This window comes from Balaenoptera physalus (assembly GCF_965194825.1).
Source record: "Balaenoptera physalus genome assembly, chromosome: X".
NCBI classification, from domain to species: Eukaryota; Metazoa; Chordata; class Mammalia; order Artiodactyla; family Balaenopteridae; genus Balaenoptera; species Balaenoptera physalus.
The window spans coordinates 130,400,506-130,425,188 of record NC_138903.1 but is presented as its reverse complement, the minus strand read 5'-3'; the positions used below and the strand labels follow the sequence as shown (position 1 = coordinate 130,425,188).

The 24,683-nt window shown below is 43.4% G+C and overlaps 1 protein-coding gene across 4 annotated transcripts in view; it reads right to left on the bottom strand.

Annotated features, from left to right (window-relative positions):
* MTM1 (myotubularin 1) overlaps positions 1-24,683 on the bottom strand; it is a 98,372-nt gene that overhangs the window by 21,922 nt on the left and 51,767 nt on the right. For all 4 annotated transcript variants that reach the window (XM_082445774.1, XM_082445775.1, XM_082445776.1 and 1 more), the window contains 3 exons: positions 9,261-9,344; positions 6,806-6,955; positions 1,853-2,041 (listed from right to left, as the gene is read on the bottom strand). In XM_082445774.1, coding sequence (XP_082301900.1) covers positions 1,853-2,041; positions 6,806-6,955; positions 9,261-9,344 — 423 coding nt within the window. The remainder of the gene's footprint in view (positions 1-1,852; positions 2,042-6,805; positions 6,956-9,260; positions 9,345-24,683) is intronic.

The following is a 24,683-nucleotide window of genomic DNA, read 5'->3' as shown; positions in this document are numbered from 1 at the left end:
CCTTTGTTTGTTTTTTTGTTTCATTTAAAATGGTGCAATGTTGCTTGTTACATTATGGGGTTGTAAATTTCTAAATATCCACAAGGGCAGAACAATTAGGTCCAAAGAGGAGAGAATTCAGAAGGGTAAAAATCAATTAGTCAAGCATAGACTGAGTTCCCAAAAGTTCAAATTCCACATCTCTGATTAGTTTTGAAGTTTTCTTTTCAGTTTTCTTCAACAAAAAAGAACAACCCACGTTACCTAGTACAACCACGTACACAGCCTGTTGCTATGGATACAGATGACTAGGAAGACACAGCCGAGGGAGGAGGGGAACCTGAGTGTGTTTTTTTAGAGAATGATGCACAGATCTTTCAAGCCTAGGTTTTTTTCCTTAATTTTTTCCTTCCCTTCATTCCTAAATGGACTAGAAACACAGCCGTATTTCCTGAGTGTTAAAAAGGCATTCAAGAATTCAACTGCTACAACAATGAGCTTTAGAGTTAATACAATAAAGTTATTCATTTTATATATTTTAAAATATTCTTTCTAAATACCCCATTGTAATGTTATATGATATCTGTTTCAGGCTAAATGTATACATGAAAATACTTCATTTTATACATGTATTCAACTCTGAATTATACCTGAAGGATAGCAGGAACAGAAATATAAAGGTAAGGATAATACAACAAGATATTCATATTTACACTTAATTTCCTAAATGTTGTCTTATATTTCCTAACCTATTTATCGATTTCGCTACCTGATGGCTTTACAAATAATTTCAATATCAGTTTTGTTATGTAAAACAAAACCAACTGCAGTAACAAATACCGGGTCCAAAAGTAAATGTGTAAGGTGCACAATCTGTGTGCAAATAATTATGAGTGGAGCCCCACACATGCGCCTGTGTAGACAGACATCACAGGGTCCATTTAGGAAGCTACTGCATCTATCTGAGCTGCTTGAGGACTTGTTTTGCTTTCAGGTTCTTGTCTTGTGCTCTGAATAATTGAAGATGCCAGATAAATGACCTTGGGATAAGCAAAATATTCAAGATGATGAAATTTAAGCCTACATCTGACAAGAAGCCATACATCTGAAAGGTGGAATGGGGCAGGCCCACTGTGAATACTTATAAGTGACAGCTGGCAATGGGAGAAGGAAAGGAAAAAAAAAAAACAAAACAAAAAGGTGAAACTGAATGTCAAAGGTATTTCTGAATCTTGGGCCCTGTAGTGCAGGGGCAAACAGCCTTCCACCTTGAGCATCTGCTGAGGGGTCCTGCAGGCAACACTGCCTTGTCATTCAACTTTAGGGCAGTCTGCATACTCTACTTAAGAAGGCCAAGAAGACCCTTGAGACAGATTTCTTTGAAAATATTACCATTATGTGTGTAACTGTAAAATTCACATACATGGATCTACTCATTTCTTGGATTGTCTCATATAAATGAGAACATACATTTCTGAGTATAGTGAAGAGAATGCTTAGATAAAGCTACAAATTTAGGATTTTAACAATTACAGCTTCCCACAATCCTCACAGATGCCTCACTAGTGTATACACTGAGAATGACTGTCAACAGCCTAAAGGGCTCCAAAGAGATTCTAACTCTTTCCCAAGTTCACTACAGCTCTAGACTTCTAGTTTACCTAAAGCTTATTTTCATTTGGTTTTAATGTATTCAACTTTTAAGATATGTTTTGTGCTTAAAACTACTTTCTACGTTCAGTGAACTCGTTTTCCTCTTTAAGCGAAGTTTAATTTAAACCCACATGTTGATACGCCATGGCAACAACCTTCATGTAGAACACTGCACACTGTATGTAAGGCAAGTTTCTACCATGTCATTAAATATACTTACCTTGTTGGCCACTGCATTTACATTGGGTCTAGCATCATAGATTGTGAGTTTGTTAATTTGTCTATTCGTCTCCCTGATGACGTCGAGATATTTCTCATCATCTTTATTTCGTTTACCACTCATACCAACAAGAGGCTGACTACAACGCACGATGACCGTCTTGTTTTCTGGATGAATCCATGACAGCACCTACGGTTGGTTCAGAAATTTTAAGCTATCGAGAAAGAACCAAATGTCAAAACAATTAAAACTATAAAAAAAAGAGAGCACTAACAATCATGACGAAGTGAATCTCATTTTGCTGAAACAGGATGCTTGTTCACCTGCCATTTCCATGTGTGCCCAGAAACACACATTTAACGATGATGACTATTCAGAGCCAATGAGAATAACCAATTGCTTTACTGGTATTTTCTTAATTCGCACCACATCTAAAAACATTAAATGCTTACCTAAAAATAGTTATATCACTTAAAGGAAACAGAAAGCTTCAGATATTTTATTTCAGTCCTGTAGCTTGCACTGGATTTGTCATCACCCAGAAACAGCTTTAGCAAAAGGTGAGAGGTAAAGAAAACCACCCCGGTACCTCACATCTGCAGGTCATTTTCCCAACAGTCTCAATTCTAGAATCTAACACAGGGGCTTAAAAACCCAAAGGAAGCAAACAGGATCTCAGGACAGCCAAAGAGCTGCCAGAGTCTCCACAATGAAGCTTGGACACCCACCTCCTGGGAGAGCTCTGAGCCTTTACTCAGAATCAACCTTCTCCAATTTTACACACAAGCCCAGCACACTTGCTACCTGGTCTCTCAGTTCATAGCACCTGAGAAACAAGACCTGTAAAAGGAAGCTAAAAATGTAATAGAGCAAAAGCTACAGAACTGTCCACTTTCAATGAATGAATTGCTTCATAGATGAATTATATCTCAATAAAGCTGTTAGAAGAGAAAAATAAAATAAAATAAGCAGAAGCGGGAAGGTAAGTGTGGTGGGTGACAGCATGTGCTCCGGGGCAGGCGCACCTCTGGGGTGGCTCTGACCTGGGCACTGAGTTCACAGCCTCTGTAGCATCCTTTCCCTCTTTCATCAAATGCGGAGCCACGTGACGGCATGACGCTGCTGGGCGGATGAATGGAGAACGCGTGTACCCAGCACAGGGTACGAAAACCCATGAAAAGCAGACACAAGAACCTCAGAAGCACAAGTGTTCGAGCTCACTTAATACAAGGCCAAGTACGCTGTGGTCTCTGAAGTCACCTCCCCACTATGGCAAATGACGAGCACTGATGTTCATAAAAATCACTGTGTATAATAATGACAACACGTTAGTGAGAAAAGATTATATGATAATACGAATGAATACTCATTCAATTGAGTCTCTGTGCCTGCCAGGGCCCAGTCAAAATACCACTGTGGCCCCCAACTAAGAGTCCAAAGGCTCAGGCCTGGGAGGCCTGGGCACAAGCACTGGCCTCCCTCAACCTCCATTTTCTAATCTACAACGTGGAGGTGAGACCTGCCCTGCCCACCTCCTATGGCTTTGCCTCCAAGAGGGAAAAGACGTGAGATCGCTTTTAAGTATCTATGTATGTTTAATTTAATTTTTTTCAGGTTTATTGACATATACTTGACCTATAACACTATGTAAATTTAAGGTCTACAACATGTTGATTTGATACAAGATCATTCTTTTTTTAAAATTTTTATTTATTTATTTATTTTTGGCTGCGTTGGGTCTTCGTTGCTGCGTGTGGGCTTTCTCTAGTTGTGGCAAGCGGGGGCTACTCTTCTTTGCGGTACACAGGCTTCTCACTGCAGTGGTTTCTCTTGTTGTGGAGCACAGGCTCTGGGCATGTGGGCTTCAGTAGTTGTGGCGTGCGGGCTTCAGTAGTTGTGGCACTCGGGCTCAGTAGTTGTGGGTTGCAGGCTCTAGAGCGCTGGCTCAGTAGTTGTGGCGCACAGGCTTAGTTGCTCCACGGCATGTGGGATCTTCCCAGACCAGGGATCGAACCCGTGTCCCCTGCATTGGCAGGCAGATTCTTAACCACTGTGCCACCAGGGAAGTCCCCACTCTTTTTTGGGGGGGCCGCGCTGGGCAGCTTGTGGGATCTTAGTTCCCCAACATAGGGCTGGAACCTGGGCCCTCGGCAGTGAAAGCGTGGAGTCATAACCACTTGACCACCAGGGAATTCCCGATATGAGATCACTTTTAAAAGAGCAAATTGCTGCACATACAAGACAGTTATTATTTGATAAAGACCCTCATCAAGTTTTAAATTTAAATCAGGTCATATGCAAGAAACTGCCCTGTTCCCCCCGTGCCCTCCGTTCTTCTGCCCTTCTTCCCTCTGCTTGGGAGATTTAAGACTGGAATCACCAGGTCATGTTAAGAAATGCTATTCTTACGAGTTGTTTCACCTCTTACCTGCTTTTTCTTTTGGGATCTCAACTACCTTTATAAAAAGGATGCTTGCTATATAGCTGACCAGGTACAAGTAATGCAAATTTCACAACATCAACTACTGTGAGTGCTTTTAAAGTATGTGCTACTACATTAGGCTATTCTTTTTGAAGTTAATATGTAGAAGCCATAAATAATTAAGGATGTACACAAATATTTAGCCACCAAAAGATGTTTATCACAGCACTGTTTATAATAGGAATAGAAAACTGATTGACAGTTTTCTGTCAATCTACACAGTACATCTACACACTGGCACATGAACAGAGAGTCATCGGTGTAGAAAAAGCAGATTGAGACATAAACCACAGAATAATTTCCTTTTTTTCAAATAAAAATATGTATGCATAGAAGGAAGTCTGGAAGCACGTAACTGTGGATCTCACTAGGTGGCAGTCTCCCTTACGCTTACCAGTATTTTTGTAAATGTCTAAAATAAATATGTATTACTTATATGTTAAAGAATTCGATAACATTAAGACCAACCTGTTTGAGAACAAAGGAGTATGTATCCATTAATGGGAACACTAATGCATGTGGATTATTTTGTTATTCAGTGATATTTTATAATACTCTGCATCTTATTTATGGACAACATAACAAGACTGCTTTCTCATCAATGCTTTTTATATCTTTACATGGCTTTTTTTTTAAAAAAGAACTGAATATCAAATATTAATGATTTCATATCAAAAGCAAATATATTTCCTGGGTTATAGTCAAGAGTCAGGTGGTTAGAAGGTATATCAGAAAGAGTACATTATCTATTACTAGATATTATTAAGCATGGTAATCTATAAAGATAGAGAGGTGATGGACAGCTTAACCTTAGTTTTTTTTTTTTTTAAATTTATTTATTATTTATTTATTTTTGGCTGTGTTGGGTCTTCGTTTCTGTGCGCGGGCTTTCTCTAGTTGCGGCGAGCAGGGGCTACTCTTCATCGCGGTGCGCGGGCTTCTCATTGTCGTGGCTTCTCTTGTTGCGGAGCACAGGCTCTAGAGCGCAGGCTCACTAGTTGTGGCTCACGGGCTTAGTTGCTCGGCGGCACGTGGGATCCTCCCAGACCAGGGCTCGAACCCGTGTCCCCTGCATTGGCAGGCAGATTCTTAACCACTGCGCCACCAGGGAAGCCCAACCTTAGTTTTTTTTAGGAAAAATAAATGCAAATTGGTGGCCATCACAAAGTAAGAAGGATCAATAAAATGGCTAAGTAAAAAGCTAAGCATTCTATTTGCTGTACAGTGGGCTCCCATTCACTCAGAACCGGGGCAACCACTGGATCAAGATGGCAGCCTGAGCACAGTGGACTTGGTTCAGTTGTTTCATTTCCTCTCCTACCCCTGATCCCGTGAAATTCACACACACACACACACACACACACACACACACACACGCACACACAGTAGATGTTCAATAAATATTAATTGAATGAAGGAGTGAACAAAATCAATTCACACTATCCTAGCCCAGTTCTCCTGTGGGTGAGGCATGGATTAGCAAGACAGCTAGCCAGGGCAGGGGTGGAGCACAAGAGGAGCGAAATGGTAATTCTAGCTTCATTAGCACAGTGTTCTAGCAAAATGAGCTAAAGAACATACTTTCAAGTATAATATACATCCTGAAGATATGAACGGACACTCGTGCTTAGCGAAGCAAGTGCATTAAAAAAGTTACAATTCATATTATGTTGATAGCATAACAAAAGTTTCACAGAAATATCCTTTTAGGGACAAAAATGTCTAGACTTGGAAGTTAAAGGCAACGTGACATTAAATCTTAATTTTTCAACCCTTGTTTTTCAAAATCAAACCAAAACAAAATAAGACAATGTACTTATTATGACATGCCCTGGAAATTAACAGAGGGGAAAAATTCTCTAAATTTTTAGCCAACAAGATTTATGGGCACAGAGTAGACAGGGTGACTCGTACATAAATATTTAAGAACCAAAGACTAATTTATGAACTAGGTCCAGTGATACCATAAATATAGTTTGGGATAGTCTGCACCTGACCCCAGGTTGCTAATGGTATGAAGGCAGCTTACAAACGTGATGAGGAGAGACGAATCCTAATAAAGGTGGTACGTAAAAGCCTATACTCATATGCTCCATAACATAGGCTAGTGCATGGTTTCCAGCATAACTCAACCGACATTACCCAGAGCCTAACGCCTGTCACTTATCGTGCTACAAAGACACAAGCCACAGAGACCTTGTCCTTCCTTCTTCCTTTCCACCTGGCGTTACCTGTACCCTCTCCTGTATAAGAATTACTTGAGTTCATTCTCTGTCCTTGATCGCGAGCTCCTGGAAGGTAGGTGACGTCTTACTTCTTTCCCCATTTGGCCTGCTGCTTTGCACTCAGAGGACACTTCATAATTATTTGTGTGACTGAAATTCCAAAAGAGTGTTTCTCTGAATTGCTTGACTACTGTTCTCATGGAAGAAAAAGCACTCCTTACAGAAAATATTAATTGCAGTACTCACTGGAATTCGATTTCGGGATCTAAAAGTTGCAACTCTCCTGAGATCATCATCTGAGGCACGATATGGAACCACCAAGAGAGCCGGGTAAGTGTCGCACAGTTCATAGCACTTATTAATAAAAGTGATTCTCCAATGGTGATTGGGCAAGCCCTGCAGGAAAAAAGGAAGTCCACGTCAGCACTGATGATTTCATCTCTGGATCTGGCCTTGGATGGGTCTCCTTTCTTCTTTTGAGCAGAATGTGCACGTGCCTCTGACAGCAGGGTAGTAACGGTGTACTGATTTATAGTAAGGGAGCCAGATCGATAATCCAGACAATGTAAGAACAAAACACTGGCGGGTTCCAGAATTCTAAACTATCGTTGGTAAATACAAATTCTCTTGAACTTGAGATCTTCCTTGATTTCATGTCAAACTTTTCTCTACTACTTGTACAATAAAGAGAAACCCAAGCTCCTCCCCGACCTGTGCAAACCACCCCACGCCCTAAAGAAAAGTACACTGTGTATTCTTCATCTGTGTCTGATTGAGGGTAAAAAAGAAATCAGGCAACTTCCACTCCCCACTCAAAACAGAGGGAATGCTTCAACCTGCTCCAAAGTAGAAAGAGGCTAAGCTTGTGAAGAAATTCACAGAAGGGAAGTAAGGAAAACCCCTCTGGGGAGGCTCATTTCCCCACCCCCTAAGAGTTTCTTCAATCAAGTGGTTTGGGATGGGTGACTGCTCTATGGGCTGTGTGAGAAATACACTCATCTGCATTCTAAGCAGACTGCTAGTGTGACACGGAAGACACCTCCCATCCTATCGCCCACCCACAAAATTGTAGGTACTGTGGACAAGGTCCAGAGGTGGTGTAATAACTCTCTCCCCACGCTCACAAACACACAAGTACACACACAAAAGTGAGCCGTGTGGGTGCTTGCTCTGGGGACGCAAATTGTACCTCGTCTTTAGGTCTGGCCCTATAGAGCTCGGACCAGACAGATGAGTCTGATGTCGAGTCCAATTAGAGAGTTACAAGTCCCATCAGAAAGGTATAAGAAAAAAAGATGGAATATAATGGCATTCTAGAACTAAATACCTTCAAGAGTTCGTATATGCATACAAGCTTAAAAACAGGAACTGTTTTGTTTGAAGCTAGAAGCCCTAAAAAGTAAGTCTTAATATTGTCAATAACACTCAAAAACTAAGGTGCAAATATTTTAATACGTAACGCTACAGAGGTCTCCAAAACATGCAAGATGTTTTAATGGTCCTTCTTCTGCCTCCACAACTGACCTAGAATAGAGGTTATTAAAATGAGAGGTACACACAGCCTTCGAAAACTCAACAAACTAAAGCTGATTTCTGGAAGCAACAGGACATACTACCGCACACATGTGCTCTAGAGATAAATTCCCACACCCACATCCCTGAGCATCGAATCTTCTTATGAACAGAGGCAAACCACTGATCAAGACTAAACGGGTCACCACAGAGCACTGAGTAGAGTTCCCTGTGCTACAGCTGATTTACTTTGCTGTACAGCAGAAACTAACACAACATTGTAAAATAACTATACTCCAATAAAAATTAATTAAAAAAAAAAAAAAGACTAAACCGGGAAGTCAACCCAGGTGCCCGGTAGTGGAAGTGGTGGCTAGAAGGTTCTTCTCAAGTCTAGGGTTCTGCGATTTTACTTTACATTCACTGGGCTTGATTTGATTCTCAAACCTCATTCAACAAAACTTCCCAATTACTTTATGAGCTTTGTAGAAGGAGAATTATGAAAAGCCTCATCACAAAACTCCTAACTGTCCTATGATTTGGTTACAGCAGAGGTCAAAGTGTAGCTCTTGTTCCGTAACAGGCATGGGAATCTTCTTTAAAATGCAGAGAGACCTTTGCCGCGAACAGCAACAATACACGAAGCCTCCCACTTTATTATTGCAAATAAACATGCATGTGGGTGAAGTTTACTAAGAGGGCAGTAAAGGCAATTCTCATACACATTCATCAAAGCATTCTTGGAAAAGTCATTACAGGAAAACAGTTCTAATTCATTTGAATCTTTAAACTGAAATGAATATAACAGAAATCTAACTGCCAGTAATAGTTAAGCTCCCAAATACATACATACATCATGACATCAACTCCTGAGTAGTAAGGTACAGAAGTCTGGCTTTTCTAGACTCTGAGTATTTGATTCATTTCATGGACAACATATAACGGACGTTCTTCGCGTAGCGGAAGGAAAGAGAACTTAGCCATGCAGCCTTCAGTGCAGCTTGAACATGGCCCTGGGATGAGCCCGTAGGTTCCACAGTACTAGACAGACATAATGAGCCAGATTATACCACTGCCAGGAAAAATTTATTTAGCAAGGGTGTTACTGATACTCAAAGAGCATGACTGATGGCATATCATCACCAGGCAGGTTTGAGATTCCCCACATCTACAGTATCTACTGACTTACCTGCCTTCTGTATTCTTCAACTGGATTATAAACCATCCATCCATCCACGTCAAACTTTTCTTCATTTAAAAATGCAAATATTGGCTAGAAAAGGCAAAAAAAAAAAAAAGAAAGAATTTCAAGTTCAGTGTAAAGGAACTAATACTCTATTAATACTACATCCTTTGATTTTTTTTTTTTACCAGATTTGCCTACCATGAAATCACAACCCCAACTGAGACTTCTAAGCAAGAAATAACAGTGAAAAATTTAGACTAGACTTACACTACCTTCTATCTTGATTAACAATTGTATATTTTTGAGACCGCAATTTCCTATGGCTACAAACATCTCTTTTGGTGTTTTTTTTTAATGCTGTTGCACAGAACTCAGATTTCCAGACCCAAAAATGCCTATCAGTTTTAAGCAGTATTAGCAATCGACGGGTAAAAGACACTAAAATATAAAAGAAAAAGAAAATTCAGCAATGATTATTAAATAGTGCAACTGTCTCAAAAGGGACCAGTGGTGTGTTAATCTATTAAGAAAGTGACAGAACGTTAAGAAAATTCTTAATTAACTGTCCTCTGTGAATTCGGAATCAATGCCCTGATCTCTGAAACAACAGGCCTCAGGCCTCTCACCTCTCCTCTCTGCTCACTCTCAAGATGATACTGATGAATTTCATGGCTTTGAATACCATCCATACCCTGGCGACTCCTAAACATCTATCGCCCTCCAGCCCCACTGTGATCTGCAGACTTGGCCACTGCAGCCGGCCCCTCCCAGTCTCCCCATTTCAGTAGATGACAGCGCCATCCTCCACACTGACTGAACCCAAAACCTTGGCATTACCCTCGTCACCTCACTGCTACCACCCTGGTGTAAGGCTCTGCCACCTCCACTTGGATTATAATAACACCTCCTAACTGGTCCTCTGCTTTCATCTTTACCTCTAAAGTCAGAGTAATTGTGTCACAACCTAGGTCAGGTCAAATCCTTCCCTTGCCCCAAATTCTCCTGTGGCTTTCCATCTCACTTCGGGTAAAAGTGGAAGTACTTGCCACCTGGCCACGTCCCCCACCACGTCTCTGCTCGTCCTCTTGCTCAATCCACTCCAGCCACGCTGGCTTTCAGTGCCGCTCCCGGAAAGCAACAAGCGTGCACCAATCTCAGGGCCTTTGCACCTGCTGTTCCACTTGTCTGGAATCCTTTGCCCTCACGGTTTCCTCCCTTACTTCTTTCACATCTCTGCTCAAATGTAACCTTAATCAGTGAGCCTTTCTCTGACACATGTTCCCCCACAACAGGACCACCCATTCTCCTTCTCATTTCCATCACTTCTGACCATTTGACCTATATTTACTTATTTGTTACTGTTGGACCCCTACCGTCCTCCCTCCTAGACCATGGGCTCCATGAAGGCAGACACTTGCTTTTTTTCCCACCCTGGATCCGCAGTAACCGGAACGGTGTCTGGCCCGTGTAGGTGGAATACATATTTGTTGACCGAATGAGGACGGGAAACCTTATACAGCCCCTGCTCAAGCGCTTTCTCTGGAGGCACTTTTCCTCTAAGTATCTTCCTTCCACCCATTTTCCTGTTATCAGCCTGTGGCCTCCAATGCTAGTGTCCCCCCGACCCCAACGTTACAGAGAATTTCTGGTAAAGCATCAGTTAGTGGCAACGGTTTTCTGTACTTAAGTGGCAAAGAGGTTTAAGGTGAAAACTGATCAAGATTGTGCTCTCCGGACTGTCTTCTTCAACTTTCCAAAGCATGTGGCACCCTCAGCAGGTCTCAACTCTGGCAGCACTAGGCCCAAGTGCTGTGTATTCTGTGACCGCACATTAGCAATGACGCTGACCTAGCTATGCAATTGAGGCTTTAGGCTGACAGTGAATCCACAGGAATACTTAATTATTCAGTACTCCCGGGGAAAACAAGTGATTTCTGTTAACTGAAGTTCAACTCAGAGACAGAGGGACTTCTGGTGCAAAGAGCACGGAATCTACAGAACATGTCCAAGCACCCTCCTGGTGACATCTGAGCACGGGATACTGCCCTGGTCAGTACCTGGCCCGGGGAAATACTCAATACTGCTGAACCTTGTGCTGGTGACATACTTGTAGATGACGTAAGGCTGTACTGTCACTCACTTTAGAAGAAACCCTAGAATCTGCTTTCTTGAAATAAGTTCCTGATCTCAACGTGAGTTTTGTTCATTTTTCGGTTTTTAGCTATTTGCATCTTTCCCATGAAACTCAAGCAAATATGGTGGCCTTTTAAGAAGAAAGAATAAAATTGTTCACTCAGAGGCCAGATAAAGCTTTCTCTCCAGAAAAACCATCAAGTGTATTAATGCCCAGAGTGTCCTCTGACTTGCCAGCAGCATTTTCAATGTAACTTTCTATTTCTCAATCACTAATAAAGCAACTCCTTCTTTGCTTCAAATATCTATCCTCTTGCGTCTTACATTAAAATTACCAGTAAGTGTAATCTAAGTATACAAAACTGTTATCATCAGAAGATAAAGTTCTATAGCCCAAACCAAAATTATCCCCATGATTTCTTTAATGTCTGAAAACAAGTCATATAAAAGAATTGTCATTAATATGGGAATGATAGTGTCCTCAAGGTAGCGACCTACCAGGTGGCCTTTCTCATGAAATCAGTCTGCAGTGACACTGAGTGATGTCCAGATATATAGGACGAGTGCATGACTGGCATCCTTTACCCGGGAAACGCGCCTATGGGAACTCTATGACGGACAGAGCTTCCAGGAGACTCTTGATGCTAAGAGCCAGACTTGGACCTCAAATATTTCAGGCAAGTTTATGAATCAAATAACAGCCAGATAGTTCTTGCCATGAAATACATACCAACACATCTAACAATGAACTGGAGCTTAAGGTGGAAAAGGCCAGGTGCTCAAACCAATATTTTAATCATCCAAATAAATCAGCTTACAGTTACAAGAAAACATTTTTTTAAAAAAGCATTACTTGTTAGTTTTTAAAGGAAAACACAATGTAAACACTAAGTTGTCATTAACTCCTTGGCTCTATTGAAGCAAGCGTTCTACCAGAACCAACACTGACAGTTTCTAAAGTTGAATGTACAGGACTTACTTCCCAGATATTTCAATTTTTTACCTTATTTCCCTTAAAGATTCAGATAAGAGAACAAAGCAAGACTTTTAAAACACAAGCTCTCAATAGACTAACATAAAGGTGGATTATTACAAAAAAATTAAAACTACTAAGCATTAAAGCAAGGACAACAGAACCCATTCATCTGTACCTCATTATTAAAAAGTACAAAATTCCCTACAAGTGGTTACTTGTTACAAGGCTAATTACAGCTCTTGCCTGGAAATTGTTAAAACCTAAAGTTAGCGGGTTACGTGTCTTGAGGTTTTTGGCTGTCCTTTATTTTCTTACAGACTCGCAGTTTTTAAGGCTTTGAGTCTTTTAGAACTTGATCCGTGGGTTGACGTTTTCCAGTTGTTCCTAACGACACCCCTGGGTCCGTTGGGACCCTGGTTGGGAAACACAAGTCCCACAGAGGGAACTGCTTCTAGAGACTCTCCCTCCTGAGGGCACGCAGGGAGTCAGGTTCGCCAAGTGGGTAATGACGTGCCCTTGGTGACCCCGTCCCCGCACCCATTGTGCTTCACGGCCTGTGCAGAACCCGAGGATTCAGTCCCAGCTCAGCAAAGCCTCGGGGCAGAGGACGGTTTGCCAAAGGTCAGCGTTCAGCGGGCACTTCCAGAAGCCCTCCTGGCTTTCTCCGGGGGCCTGGGCCCTGCCTCGCCTCTGCCTTGGGACCCTGGGACCCTGGGGTGGGGGGCACTTCCCCAATGTGCCAGGCACTGCCTGTGCCCCAGCTCGCCCCGCTGAACCAGAACCTCCAGGGGGTGATGCCCTGATCCTCAAGGGCCATGGAATACTCCAGAACACGTGGGAATCTTGCCTGAGGGTTCTGTGTGGCCAAGCTTTGGGGGGCTGCTCTACTTTTTTAAAGTGATTTTGCAATAATTATAGATATACGAGAAGTTGCAGAGAAAGGTACAGGGAAGGCCCATGCACCCTTCACCCAGCCTCCCCAATGTGAGCATCTTGCATAACCGGAGCCCAGCATCAAAGCTGGGAAACCGACATCAGGAAACAGACACACTCAAGTGCTCACCCCTGGCTTCAAGTGAGCAGGTCTTCCTTTATTTGGCTCTGTATGAATATTTGGGCATTTCACCAATTCAGATTCCTACTAGTCAAGAGATACCATGCATGGAGTGCATGGAGACTTGAGAGGGAAAAAAAAAAAAAAAAAGCAATCGTGTGCATTTTTTCCAGGATTAAAAATAGCACAATGTAACATTTGAAAAATGTTAAAGGACAAAGTTGAGATGAAAATCTCCAATTTCACACTAGGGATAAAAACAGCTCTGACAAAGAGAATGTAACTTGTCTTTTTAACTTAGCTACATTTATCACTGTTATGTCTTGTGGGAGCAAACATCTGAAATGACAGCAAATTTTAGCTTTCACTTAATTAGCCCTTATTTTTAAATGGCACTTATATAAAGATGCACTGACTTGCTTTAAACATCTAGATTGGATTTATTCTTACTGAGTAGAATCTATAAATAATGAGTGATTCATGAGTTTCCTTCTTTGAGGAGGGAGAACTGTCTGTCACCGAATTAGGATTCCCTGATCTCACGACGGCCCCTCGTGGACAGCCTCTTCTCCCAAAGGCTTGTCAAAAGTGTCGTGTCTCAGAAATGGATGTTTGAGAGTCAGATTTATAGAAATTAAAGACCATTCAATAGGGAGACAGTTACAGAAGAAAACAATTTTCACAGTATTGAGGAAAATAAATTGATAAGCTATGTAGATGCAATAGTGCTTTCAAATGATGCTGCCACCACACAAAGGCATGGTCATCAGTGGACACGATTTACTACATCTCTGAAGACCTAGCCTTAAAAATGCAGGAAACTGGTCACTAACTCTTTCCTGATAGAATTTTGGAATGTTTGAACAGGAATCTAAGTGAGCATTTTTTTCTAATTTGATTCCTGAAATTGAAGACATTCGCCTTTTTCAAAGCTTCCATCTACCACTGAAGGAAGCAGCAATGTAAAATTATCTCATTTTCATCTTTTAGATTACACTTAAGAAACAAGACCCCTTCCTCTAAGAAAAATAACTCTTTCATTCAGGTTAGGAGAAAAAGTCTAAAATTTTAAGGAAGAACCATAGGAGGTGCTGAAACTTGGCAGAGTTTATAATTCTAAGTAACAGCTTCACGCTAGATAGGGATTTCAGCCTCTTTTCACACGACTTGACATAGTTAATTCATACAACTGCATCAAAAGTAATTTCATCCAAAAATCTGACAAAAGTCTCATAGGTCAAAAAGCAACTTGCACATGAATTACCATTGCTATTTTTGTTTGCATAAAGAATTCTCCTAGTCCTATTTCTACCACTTTCCCTGGAGAAAATGGCTTTAATATTCTTGAGTCACCCTTACCTTCATATATAAATGTACATATTCATTTTTTCAGGAAAGGACTACAAAAGGACATTTGAAATGTCATTTGAAAGCATTTTAGAAAAAGGACATTCTTTACTACTTGGCCACAATCATAATCATTTAAGGCTGACATTTCTCAGGGTTCATCCACTGCACCCCGATTCTCACTGTAATTCTCTCTCCCGGCAATTTTGGTCGCATCGATGAAAATGCCAATGATCACAGCCAGTCTACCAAATAAACCTCTCCCCAGGCCAGAACTCCAGGTCTTCGTAGCCACCGGCCCCCCAGATACCCATACCTGGTTGTCCCACAGACACCTGCAACTCAGCATAGCCAAAATGGAACTTGCCCTCTCTGCCTCACTCCCCTCCTATGTTCCCCATCTTGACCACTGGTCCCACCATCGACCTGTTTATCCAGGCTGGGTTCTTCCCTCTTTATCATCCCATCCCCCCTCATAACTATAACCAGTCAATCAACAAAGGAATCTTTTTGAAACAGAAATCTAATCATGTCACTTTCCTGCCTAAACCCCTTTAACGGCTCCCTTCACCTTCAAATAAAAAACGAAGCTTCTTGGTGGGGCACATTAGGCTCTGCAAGCTTTGGCCCCGCCTTCCCCTCCAGTGCCATCTCTCCCTGCCACCCTCACACGGACACCAACTCCCGGACTCTAATCCGCATGTGGGATCAGCCTGTGTCCAGCCCCTGGACACCTGCACATACTGTCCCAGCACGCTCATCTTTCAGGATTGGCCCCCTCTCTAGGAAGCCCTCCTCGACACCAACCCCCTGACTTTCCCCTCTCCTGACACCCTGTGTATCTGTATCTGTATTGTATGCATTTGTTCGTCCACATCACCCAGGAAAACTGTGCTCCCTGGGGACAGGGAGTGGTATCAGCTCCAGCCCCAGCGCGCGGCTGTAATGTAGGCATCGTCTAAATGTCTGCTGACCAAGACTAGGGATGAAAGGAATGAAAAAGAGAAGGAACAAAAAGGGGCTTGCCCTACCAGACATTACATCTTACAAAGCCTTGATAGTCACAAGACTGTTACTGGTGCATGAAGAGTGATTGATGCGTGAAATGAAACATTCAGAAATAAAACCAAATACAGAGAGGAATTTGGTGTGTGGTAAAGGTGGTATTTCAAACCAGTGGATTGGTCTTCAAATGATGTTGCAATAAAAGGGGGAGAAAGAGTTGGATCCTTACCTTACAAGGCAACCCCGGATAAACTCCAAACTGCTCAAACATTTACATGTTTAAAAGGAAATTAAAGTATTAGAGGAACATGGGATAATTCTTTTATAACTCTGAGTGGGGAAGACCTTCCTACCTGGGATGTAAAACCCAGAAGCTATAAAAGAGAAGTGTGCAGAAAAGAGTTAACCTAGCAGGTCTGAGACTGCTGTCCTTACAGAGGCCTGTGGCATGGTTGGCCCCTGGCTGGCATCGGGGAACCTGGATTTTGGGAGAGTGCCCACCACTCCTTAACTGATAAGAGTTTAAGTTTACGGCACCTAAAATGTTTATACCAACAACATGCTTTAAGTCGAACCCCTGCCTTCCTTCTGGGACTCTGGAAGTTTGGTATGTGCTAGGCAGAGGGTGTCCACGTGACCAGCCCCCTGGTTGGTAACATTTCCCATGGGTTGTCACAACTTGCTACTATAGGATTTAAGTGTGTCCTGGTTTCCCCCCAACATCGCCCCACGCACCTTTTCCTTTTGCTGCTTTTGCTCTGTATCCCTTTGCTGTATTAAATCATACTTGTGAGTATGACTATATGTTGAGTCCTGTGAATTCTCCTAAGGAATCTGAACTTGGGAGTGGGCTTAGGGACCCCCATCTCTCTCTCACACACACACACGCACGCACACACACACACACACAAAATCGATAAATTCTACCAAATAAGTATTTTTAAAATTCTCCACAGCAAAAGCCACCATAAGAAAAGTCAAAAGATAAATGGGAAAAATATTTACAACTCATAAAGAGTTCCTACAACTAACAACAACAAAAAAGACCAAAATCCCAAAAGAAAATGGGCAGAAGACAAAGAGAATGAAGAAACAGAAATACAAATAGCTCAAACCAAAAGATAATCAATTTCACTCAAATAGGATAAATACAAAATAAAACTAGGAATCTACATTTTCACCTATTAGATTAGCAAAGATCAAAAAATTAGAAAGTATACTGGATTGGTGTGGTAGGCAGAATAACGGTCCCCCAAAGATGTCCATGTCCTAATCCCTGGGACCTGTGTTATGTTATCCTACACAGCAAAGAGGAATTAGGTTGCAGGTGGAATTAAGATTTCTAATCGGCTGACTTTAAGATAGGCTCTGAAGACGGAGGGAGAGGCCATGAGCCAAGGAACGCGGTGGCTTCTAAAAGCTGAAAAATGGGTCTCACGGGCTAAAATCAAGAGCCTCCAGAAGGAACACAGCCACGCTGAGACCCTGATTTTAGCCCGTGAGACCCATTTTGGATTTCTGAACTCCAGAACTGTAAGATGACAGACTCATGTTTTTAGAAGTCACTACGTTTGTGATAATTTGTTACAGCAGCTATAGGAAACTAAGACAGTTGGAGAGGATGTCTGGAAACAGGCACTCTGACACACTGCATGTGGGAGTGAAAGCCAGTACCTCTTCTGTAAAGGGGAACTTGGCAATATCAGTAATTCCACTTCTAAGAATTTATCGTACAACATACATGAACACGTACAAAATGATGTTTATGCTAGGTTATCCATTGCAGTAGTTTGTGTAATAGCAAATGATTGGAAATGATGTCAATATCCATCAACAGAGGATTAAATAAAGTATGATACAGTCAACAGAATATTGTGCAGTCATTCACAGAGTGAAGAAGCCCATTTGGTAGGCAATATGTGCTGGTAAATTTAAAAAGCAAGGTATGGAAGAGCATATGTAGCATGCTCCATTAGGGTCCAAGGAGGAAGGAATATAAATAACAACTTGCCTGCATATGCCTAAATATCACTAGTTGCCTGTGAGGAGGGGAATGGCATGGCTGAAGGGTGCTGGGAGGGAGTTATTTTTACTGTTGGGCCTACTACAATATAACAAGATACCACAGACTGTGTGGCTTAGAACAATAAACTATTTCTCACAGTTCTGGAGGCTGAGAAGTCTGAGGTCAAGGAGCCAGCATGGTCTGGTTCTGGTGAGATCCGCTTCCTAGACGGCCTTCGTGCTGTACCTCACGTGGTGGAGAGTGCGAGTTCTGGTGCCTTCCTCTTCTTTTAAGGGCACTAATCCCATCGTGGGGCTCCACCCCCATGACCACGTCTAAAGCTAATCACCTCCCAAAGGCCCCACCTCCAAATACCATCACACTGAGGGTTAGAGCTTCAGCACATGATTTTGGGGGGGACACAAACATTCAGTCCTTTTACCCTTCCTGACTTTTCAATCACGGGCATACGTTAGCCATTTTTGAAAAGTTTAAAGTATTGGGTTGGCCAAAAAGTTCGTCCAGCTTTTTCCGTAAGATGGAAAGGCTTTTTGGAGAAAACCAGATGAACTTTTTGGCCAACCCAATAAATGCTTGCTGCATAAATGCCCTAGTTTCTAAACAGCAGAATATTCTTATTGGTCACTTGGTTGCTGCTAGCTCCTATTCATTCACTCTACTGCCATTAGTAGATTCACTTAACAAACATTTACTGAGGGCCCACTTACGAACAAGGTATTAAGTAGAGAAAAAGATACAACACCACCACTGTCTTTAAGGAGTTAGAAATCCTCCAAAGGAAAGAGATGAGGAGAGCGCAACTACTGCTCACGTAAAGAGGAGAACGGTAAGTGCCATGAGAGGTACAGATAAAGTGCCATGGGGCGCCAGGGGATGCCAGGGTTACTTCTGGACAGATGGGCCTGGAGGAGTGGTGATGGCATGTGAGCTCCCCTGGAAGGGTAAGACAACTTTGGACAGGGTAATGACGACGATGGCAAAAAAGTCACAAATGGGAGCCAAACTCAGAAAACACGTGGCCATCAGCAAACACCTCGGTCTGGCAGCCAGAGCATAGACAGGTAGAAAACCAGGAGACCATGGAGAGATGCAGCCCCACAGTGGAGGAGACAGAGGTCTGCATTTACACTGACAGGGAGGGAGGAATGGCTGAAGTTTCAGAGGCGAAGGGATGAGATAAGCTGAGCTGCATCCCAGGGACAGCGACCTGACAGGAGGCACGTGTAGAAGTGGGTTGGATTGGAAACAGAACAGAAGTAGGAAAACCAGCAAAAGCACCATCCCCACAGTTTAGAAAAGAAGAGATGGAAACCTGAACTAGGTTGGGCTGGGGAGGAAGAATCCCTTGGATTCAGTAAATGTTATGGAAAAGGGAAATCTCACAACAACCTTGATTTTGGAGGAGGAGGAAGAGGTGGAGAAAGCAGTGACAGCACTAGAGAAACTGGGAGCTCAAAGGAGGCTTGAGGGAAAGATGAGAGATTAATTTTAAACAAAGGTTTAGGCATCAGTTGAAGTTATGGAGCAGCTAATGGGAAACATGAAGCTAGGAAGGCAATGCTGGTCAAAGTGAGAGAAATACAGCTGAGGGGATGGCATGGAGCAAGGAGGAGGGGAAGGATGGACTTCTCTAGAAAACCCATATTTAGATGACAGAAGGAAGCCGAGGAACTAGAAAAGAAAAGGAAGCCCAGGAGATCAAGACCTCAGAATCAACAGGACAGGTAGGTGGCCGGCAGGATGATGGTCTAGTTCCTCTAATTTAGACTTCTGCCAACAACATCTAAAACCGCTGGATAAAACAGAAACCCTTTTTAAAAATGCATTTATGAGTCAACTAGGGAAGAAGAAATACTCAGAAGCCCAAGCCAAACTGCGAACAGAACAGAGAGCAAGAGGAGCACGCCGGCTTTCCCCCCAGGGCAGGACCGGTTTTCCTGGCCTCTTGGGCTCTAGGAGAGAGGACGTAACACCCCGGGCCTGCCCCAAGATGCCAAGATGGGTGTCAAACTGGAAACTTCCTTCAATAACACTGCACCCTCAGGGTGAGGACGAACAGGAAACAAGCACCTGAGACTCCGAGGGAACTTACCTGTCTAGACGATCCGTGCTGAGTAATGGAGCCTGCAGCACAAGGCAGCCAAAACTCATAAAGCTTGGATGGTCCGAAAAACATCAAGCAGAGAAGTTAATCTGTGACTGTCCCAGGTTGGGAGTGCCCCCCAAATGCCTGGCAGAAGAAAACGTAAAACTGCCTTCAATCCCAGCCTCGGAGTCTTCCCATACATAGATAAAGGTCCAAGGAATGAGTCCACAGGCAAAATCATCACAAAATAGCCCAAGAAACTGGGCCCCGTGAGCCAGCAGATAAGACGGCAGCAGGCCAGGCCCGGCTGAAGAGAGAGGGGGTAAAGGACGTAGAAGACATAGCAGCCCCGAGACAGAGGGCTGCTCTGAAGATCCTGACTCTGGGCATTTGATGGGCATTTTATAAACATTCTCTTGCAGCTACTCAATATTTTTTAAAAACCTTTGAATGCTGGTGCAGTGGAAGAGGCCAAGTCCTCCCAAGTAGCAGGGCGGGCAGTGGGGCAATAAGGTAGGACGTGCGGGCGGGCCGTGAGCGCTGTGCTTGTGGGCATGGAAGGCAGTGCGAGGGGTGGTCCAGCCGGGACCACGGTCCCTGGAGATGGGTGCGGGGAGGACGGTCGGCACGTCCCGAGGCCGGGGGGAGAGGGCAGCGGAGAGAGAGCCACACAAAAAGAACCGAGGGCCAAGTCTTGGAGGAGGCACGAAGGGAGGAGATTTAAAAGCATGATTAGACCCTCAATTAGCCAAGTTTACCGTTTATTCTAGAAAAAAAAGGAAACGGAGAACGAAGCCACACTTCAGTCTCAGGCCGCATCCAGGCAGAGAAGTGTGGCTTCTCGTTCAATTCCCAGCTGAAAATAAGCTTTTTGCTTTTAGCTATTAATTCTGTAATCGGCCTAGAAGGTAAGAGTCTGCTCCATTTCAGTCTGGTTTACAATCTCAAAGCAATTTATAAAAATGTCCCCGCCTTCTGAACTGAAAACCGAAGGCACAGGAAAAAGTACCCTATGCTGTTCATTTTCTCTTCGTAGGGTCATTTATACGCCTCATTCAAATGGTCAGAAAAGATGCACAGCCCCATAGCCCAGTGTAGTAACCTTTATGGAATTACTTCTGTAGGCAAGCGCCATGGGAGTAGAGCCAGAGAGGGCACAAGGGGAAACGGCACTGCTTATGCCACACGGCAGGGCGTGACGGGGTTCAGTGAAGCCCGGGAAGAAGGGAAGGGCCCTGCTCGCCGGTCGCCACAGAAAGGCCTTGCGAACCTGTGGCTTCTCTCGAGATTAGAGCCAGCGGGTCTTCTCTCCTGTGTCCATCTCCTCCGCCCATAAGATGGTCAAATTTATCAAAACAAACAAATACCAGAAAACTTTGAAACTCTATGACTGCCGATTAGCTCACAGAATAACAAAAAGTAGGAAACACTGCAATGCGGAAGAGCTGAATCCTGAGAGAGCTACGTTACCCCGCACGCAGAGTCACCGGTGGAAAGAAAAGAAAGGGAAAACAATTCCTGAAGAATTCTGTCTTACATAGCATCGCTGCCCGTATTTCCCATTTCTACTTAAGATGCTTTCTGGGTTTAATGCTCTGAAACTGAAGACTTTCGACTAATCCTTTAGCAACGCACAGGCAATGGTTTGTTAATAAGAATACGGACCATTATCTGTAGAGCATCTTTCTTTTACAGGGCTCAAAGTGTCCCACATATGATCACAATTACTTTACTCACATTCTTGGGAAGACTGGGTTGTGGTAATCATCCTTACTCTCTGCACCTGCTGGGAAAAATGGGGCGCTAAGAACAGAAGCGCTGACACTTATTGGGCACTTACTGCGTGCCACGCACTTTTGTGAGCACTTTCCGTTTAATCCTCACAAAACCCCTGTGAAGCAGAGAGTGTTATTATCCCCATTACAAATGAGAATGCTGAAGCACAGAAATATTACATGATTTTCAAAGTTGCCGAGCAGGGTCTGGGCCGCCGGGAGCCTGGCAGCCAGGTCTCCGGCTCCGTTTCTTCAAGCGCTACGTTTCCCTTATGTGAGTCTACAGGCCATGAGTTTAGTCATACACTCAAGCCCTTCACTTAAACAAAAGTCAAGAAAATCCACGCAGGCCTATAGCTGTAAAGATAGATTTAAGTGACTGTATTGGTGCCTAAATTAACTTAAAATGCATTTTATTCTACATATTCTACCATTATCTAAAAGATTGTTCATCAAACTTTCTAGACTATGATTAACAGAAAGCCATACACTTTACACCATGACCCAGACACACACATACACATACACACACATACACACACACACACACGGATAACCGAAAGAAATCTTTCATGAAACCATACTTATCTATATTATGTGTTATGCTCTTAATGTTTTCTATTTCATTAAAAAATGCTGGTTACAACCTAGTCAACTGATTTCACGACTCAATAATACAATGGGATTCAGAGTTTAAAAAAAAACTCCCATCTAAAATTTGAATTATCTCTGACTATCCCATCTGAGTAAAGACTGAGCAAAAACAGTAAAGGAAATCAATGAAAGAGGAACTTTGGCATTGAACATACCACTCCAACAATTAAACTCTTTATTTTTCTGTAGCGCTATCAGGCTCTGTTCATATGTACACAATTTTTGTTCCTGCTTTTAAAAAAAAATTACCATCATATCAGAGGCATTGCCACATTTCTTATCATAAAAATGTAGCATTTACTTAGTATTGAGTTACAATGCAGTTGAGAAAATGGCATACAATTTCTACTGTTTGAAAAGCAAAGCAAAAATAAAACAAGAAAATAAATGCTTTGGTGGAAATAGAAAATGTAATCTAAATAATTTTCAAGTCTTAATGGATTGACATAATATAGAAACAATCAAGGTAATGGTTTGGGGTCCACTGTGTGTGGCTAAGTTTAATTCAAGTTCAGTTCAAAGTTTAAGTCTCCAACTGAACACATTGAGTGGTGAAAATACTAATGCGCAAGGAGGCAAGAGAGCCGGGGCTGGTGCGAAAGAAAAAAGCTCACTCACACACCGCTCACCCCATGGCTGGATTTAGAACCCAGCTCTCTTGGCCTCCAGACACCATTTCAGGAGGCAACAGCAAGTTTACTTCTGGCTTCCAATGCCAGTAACAATCACTGAGATAATCTGCAGCTGCTCTAACAGTTTCAATAATATTAACAAAGTGATATTTTTCAAGCAGGAGCCCTCTGTATTGTTGAATGCAATCAGGCTTAGATTACGCTTCCAGGAAATCCCTTTCTGGCACACTCTCGCATTCCCCACAGTGGCAGTTTGGAAACTTTTCTTCCCCTCCTGTCTCAGAGGAATAATTGTCCCTTCTCCTTTCCCAAACTGCCCTACAAATTGGCCTTAATCCCATCCCCCTCTGCCTTCCCCAGGATCCCGCTCAGGAAAGGAACCCTTCTCTCTCTTGCCCACAAATCTTCATTCACCTTTTTCAGATTCTCAGGGAAACACGTCTTCCCTCAACCTGGCCGCTACCACTATTTTTGTTTTTAAATACCACCTACTCTCTCTTTAAACCTCTACCAACTGGCTCTGGTCCCCTCTACCCAGACCATCCTCTGTGATTCAAAAAAGTTCAATAAGTGTATGCCAGGCACTGAACTCGGCGCTGGGGAACAAGATGAGGAAAGAAGGTCCCAGCTTCAAGCAGTCCACAGCTAGCGCGTCCAGCGCCCAAGGAACTCGTAATCATCGAATGTAAAGGACTCTTCCTGAGCCTCTTCTCTGTCCCCGCAGCCTCACACACCCATCACTACCTTCTCAGGCCTCTGTCTGCCTTCGGCCTCTGCAGACCCCACCCTGCAGGCTCTCCCCTCACCTCTCTAACCATCCTCATTCACCTTGCTGGCTCCTCTGTTACACACCAGGGCTCCTCACCTGGGACCCACAGGTGAGCTTCCGAGGGGCTGCGAGTCCCCTCAAATTGTATGTCAAGTTTTGTACATAGCACATCTTTCAGGGGATGAGACACCCTAATTTACACCGTATCACCAAAGGAATCCATGACTCTAAACAGATTGAGAACCACGCTTCTAGATCTACACCTCTGAACTCTCTTCTGAGGGGCAAGCCCGCGATTGCTGCCGGAAATTCTGTCAAAAGATGCCAACTGCCCTGCAAACAAAACAGAACTCCCCATTCCTCCCTCCTCGCCCCCTCTTCCACCTGCTTCCCCAAACGAAATCCTTTTCTCACTTCCCTGCTCTGTCATCACTCGGGCCGCAGACCTCAGAAGGAAGGATGATTCAGCCTTCTCCCTGTTCTCCGGGATCAAACTACCGCCCAAGCATGTGGTCTCCGCCCGCATCACCACCACCGTCTCGCCTGGCCCTCCCTCTGACTCCCCTCCCAGCTTCATGAGCTCTCCTATCCTATCTGTTCTTCGTGACGTTGTATTCAGTCCCATCACTTACTTCAAAACCTTCAGTAAGTCTCTGCTACTTCCCAGGGTACAAGCGCCTGACTCCGGCAGGGCCGTCCACCAGATGCGCCCAGCTTTCCTCCTCCCCGCCACACTCCAGCCAAACATCCCTGGCGACGCTCGTAAGCTCTCAACACTTCCAGCTTTCTCTCCCTTATGCTGAGGGTCAGGGTCTTATCTCTGCCTGAAATGCCACCTCCTCCGCCATCCTTGCCCACTGGCAACGATGACCATCCTTCCAAGGCCCAACACAAATACTATCGATTCCATGCAAACTCTTCCAGTCTAGGCTGGACCTGTTCCCTTCCCCCTGGGACTCCCCAGAAGGC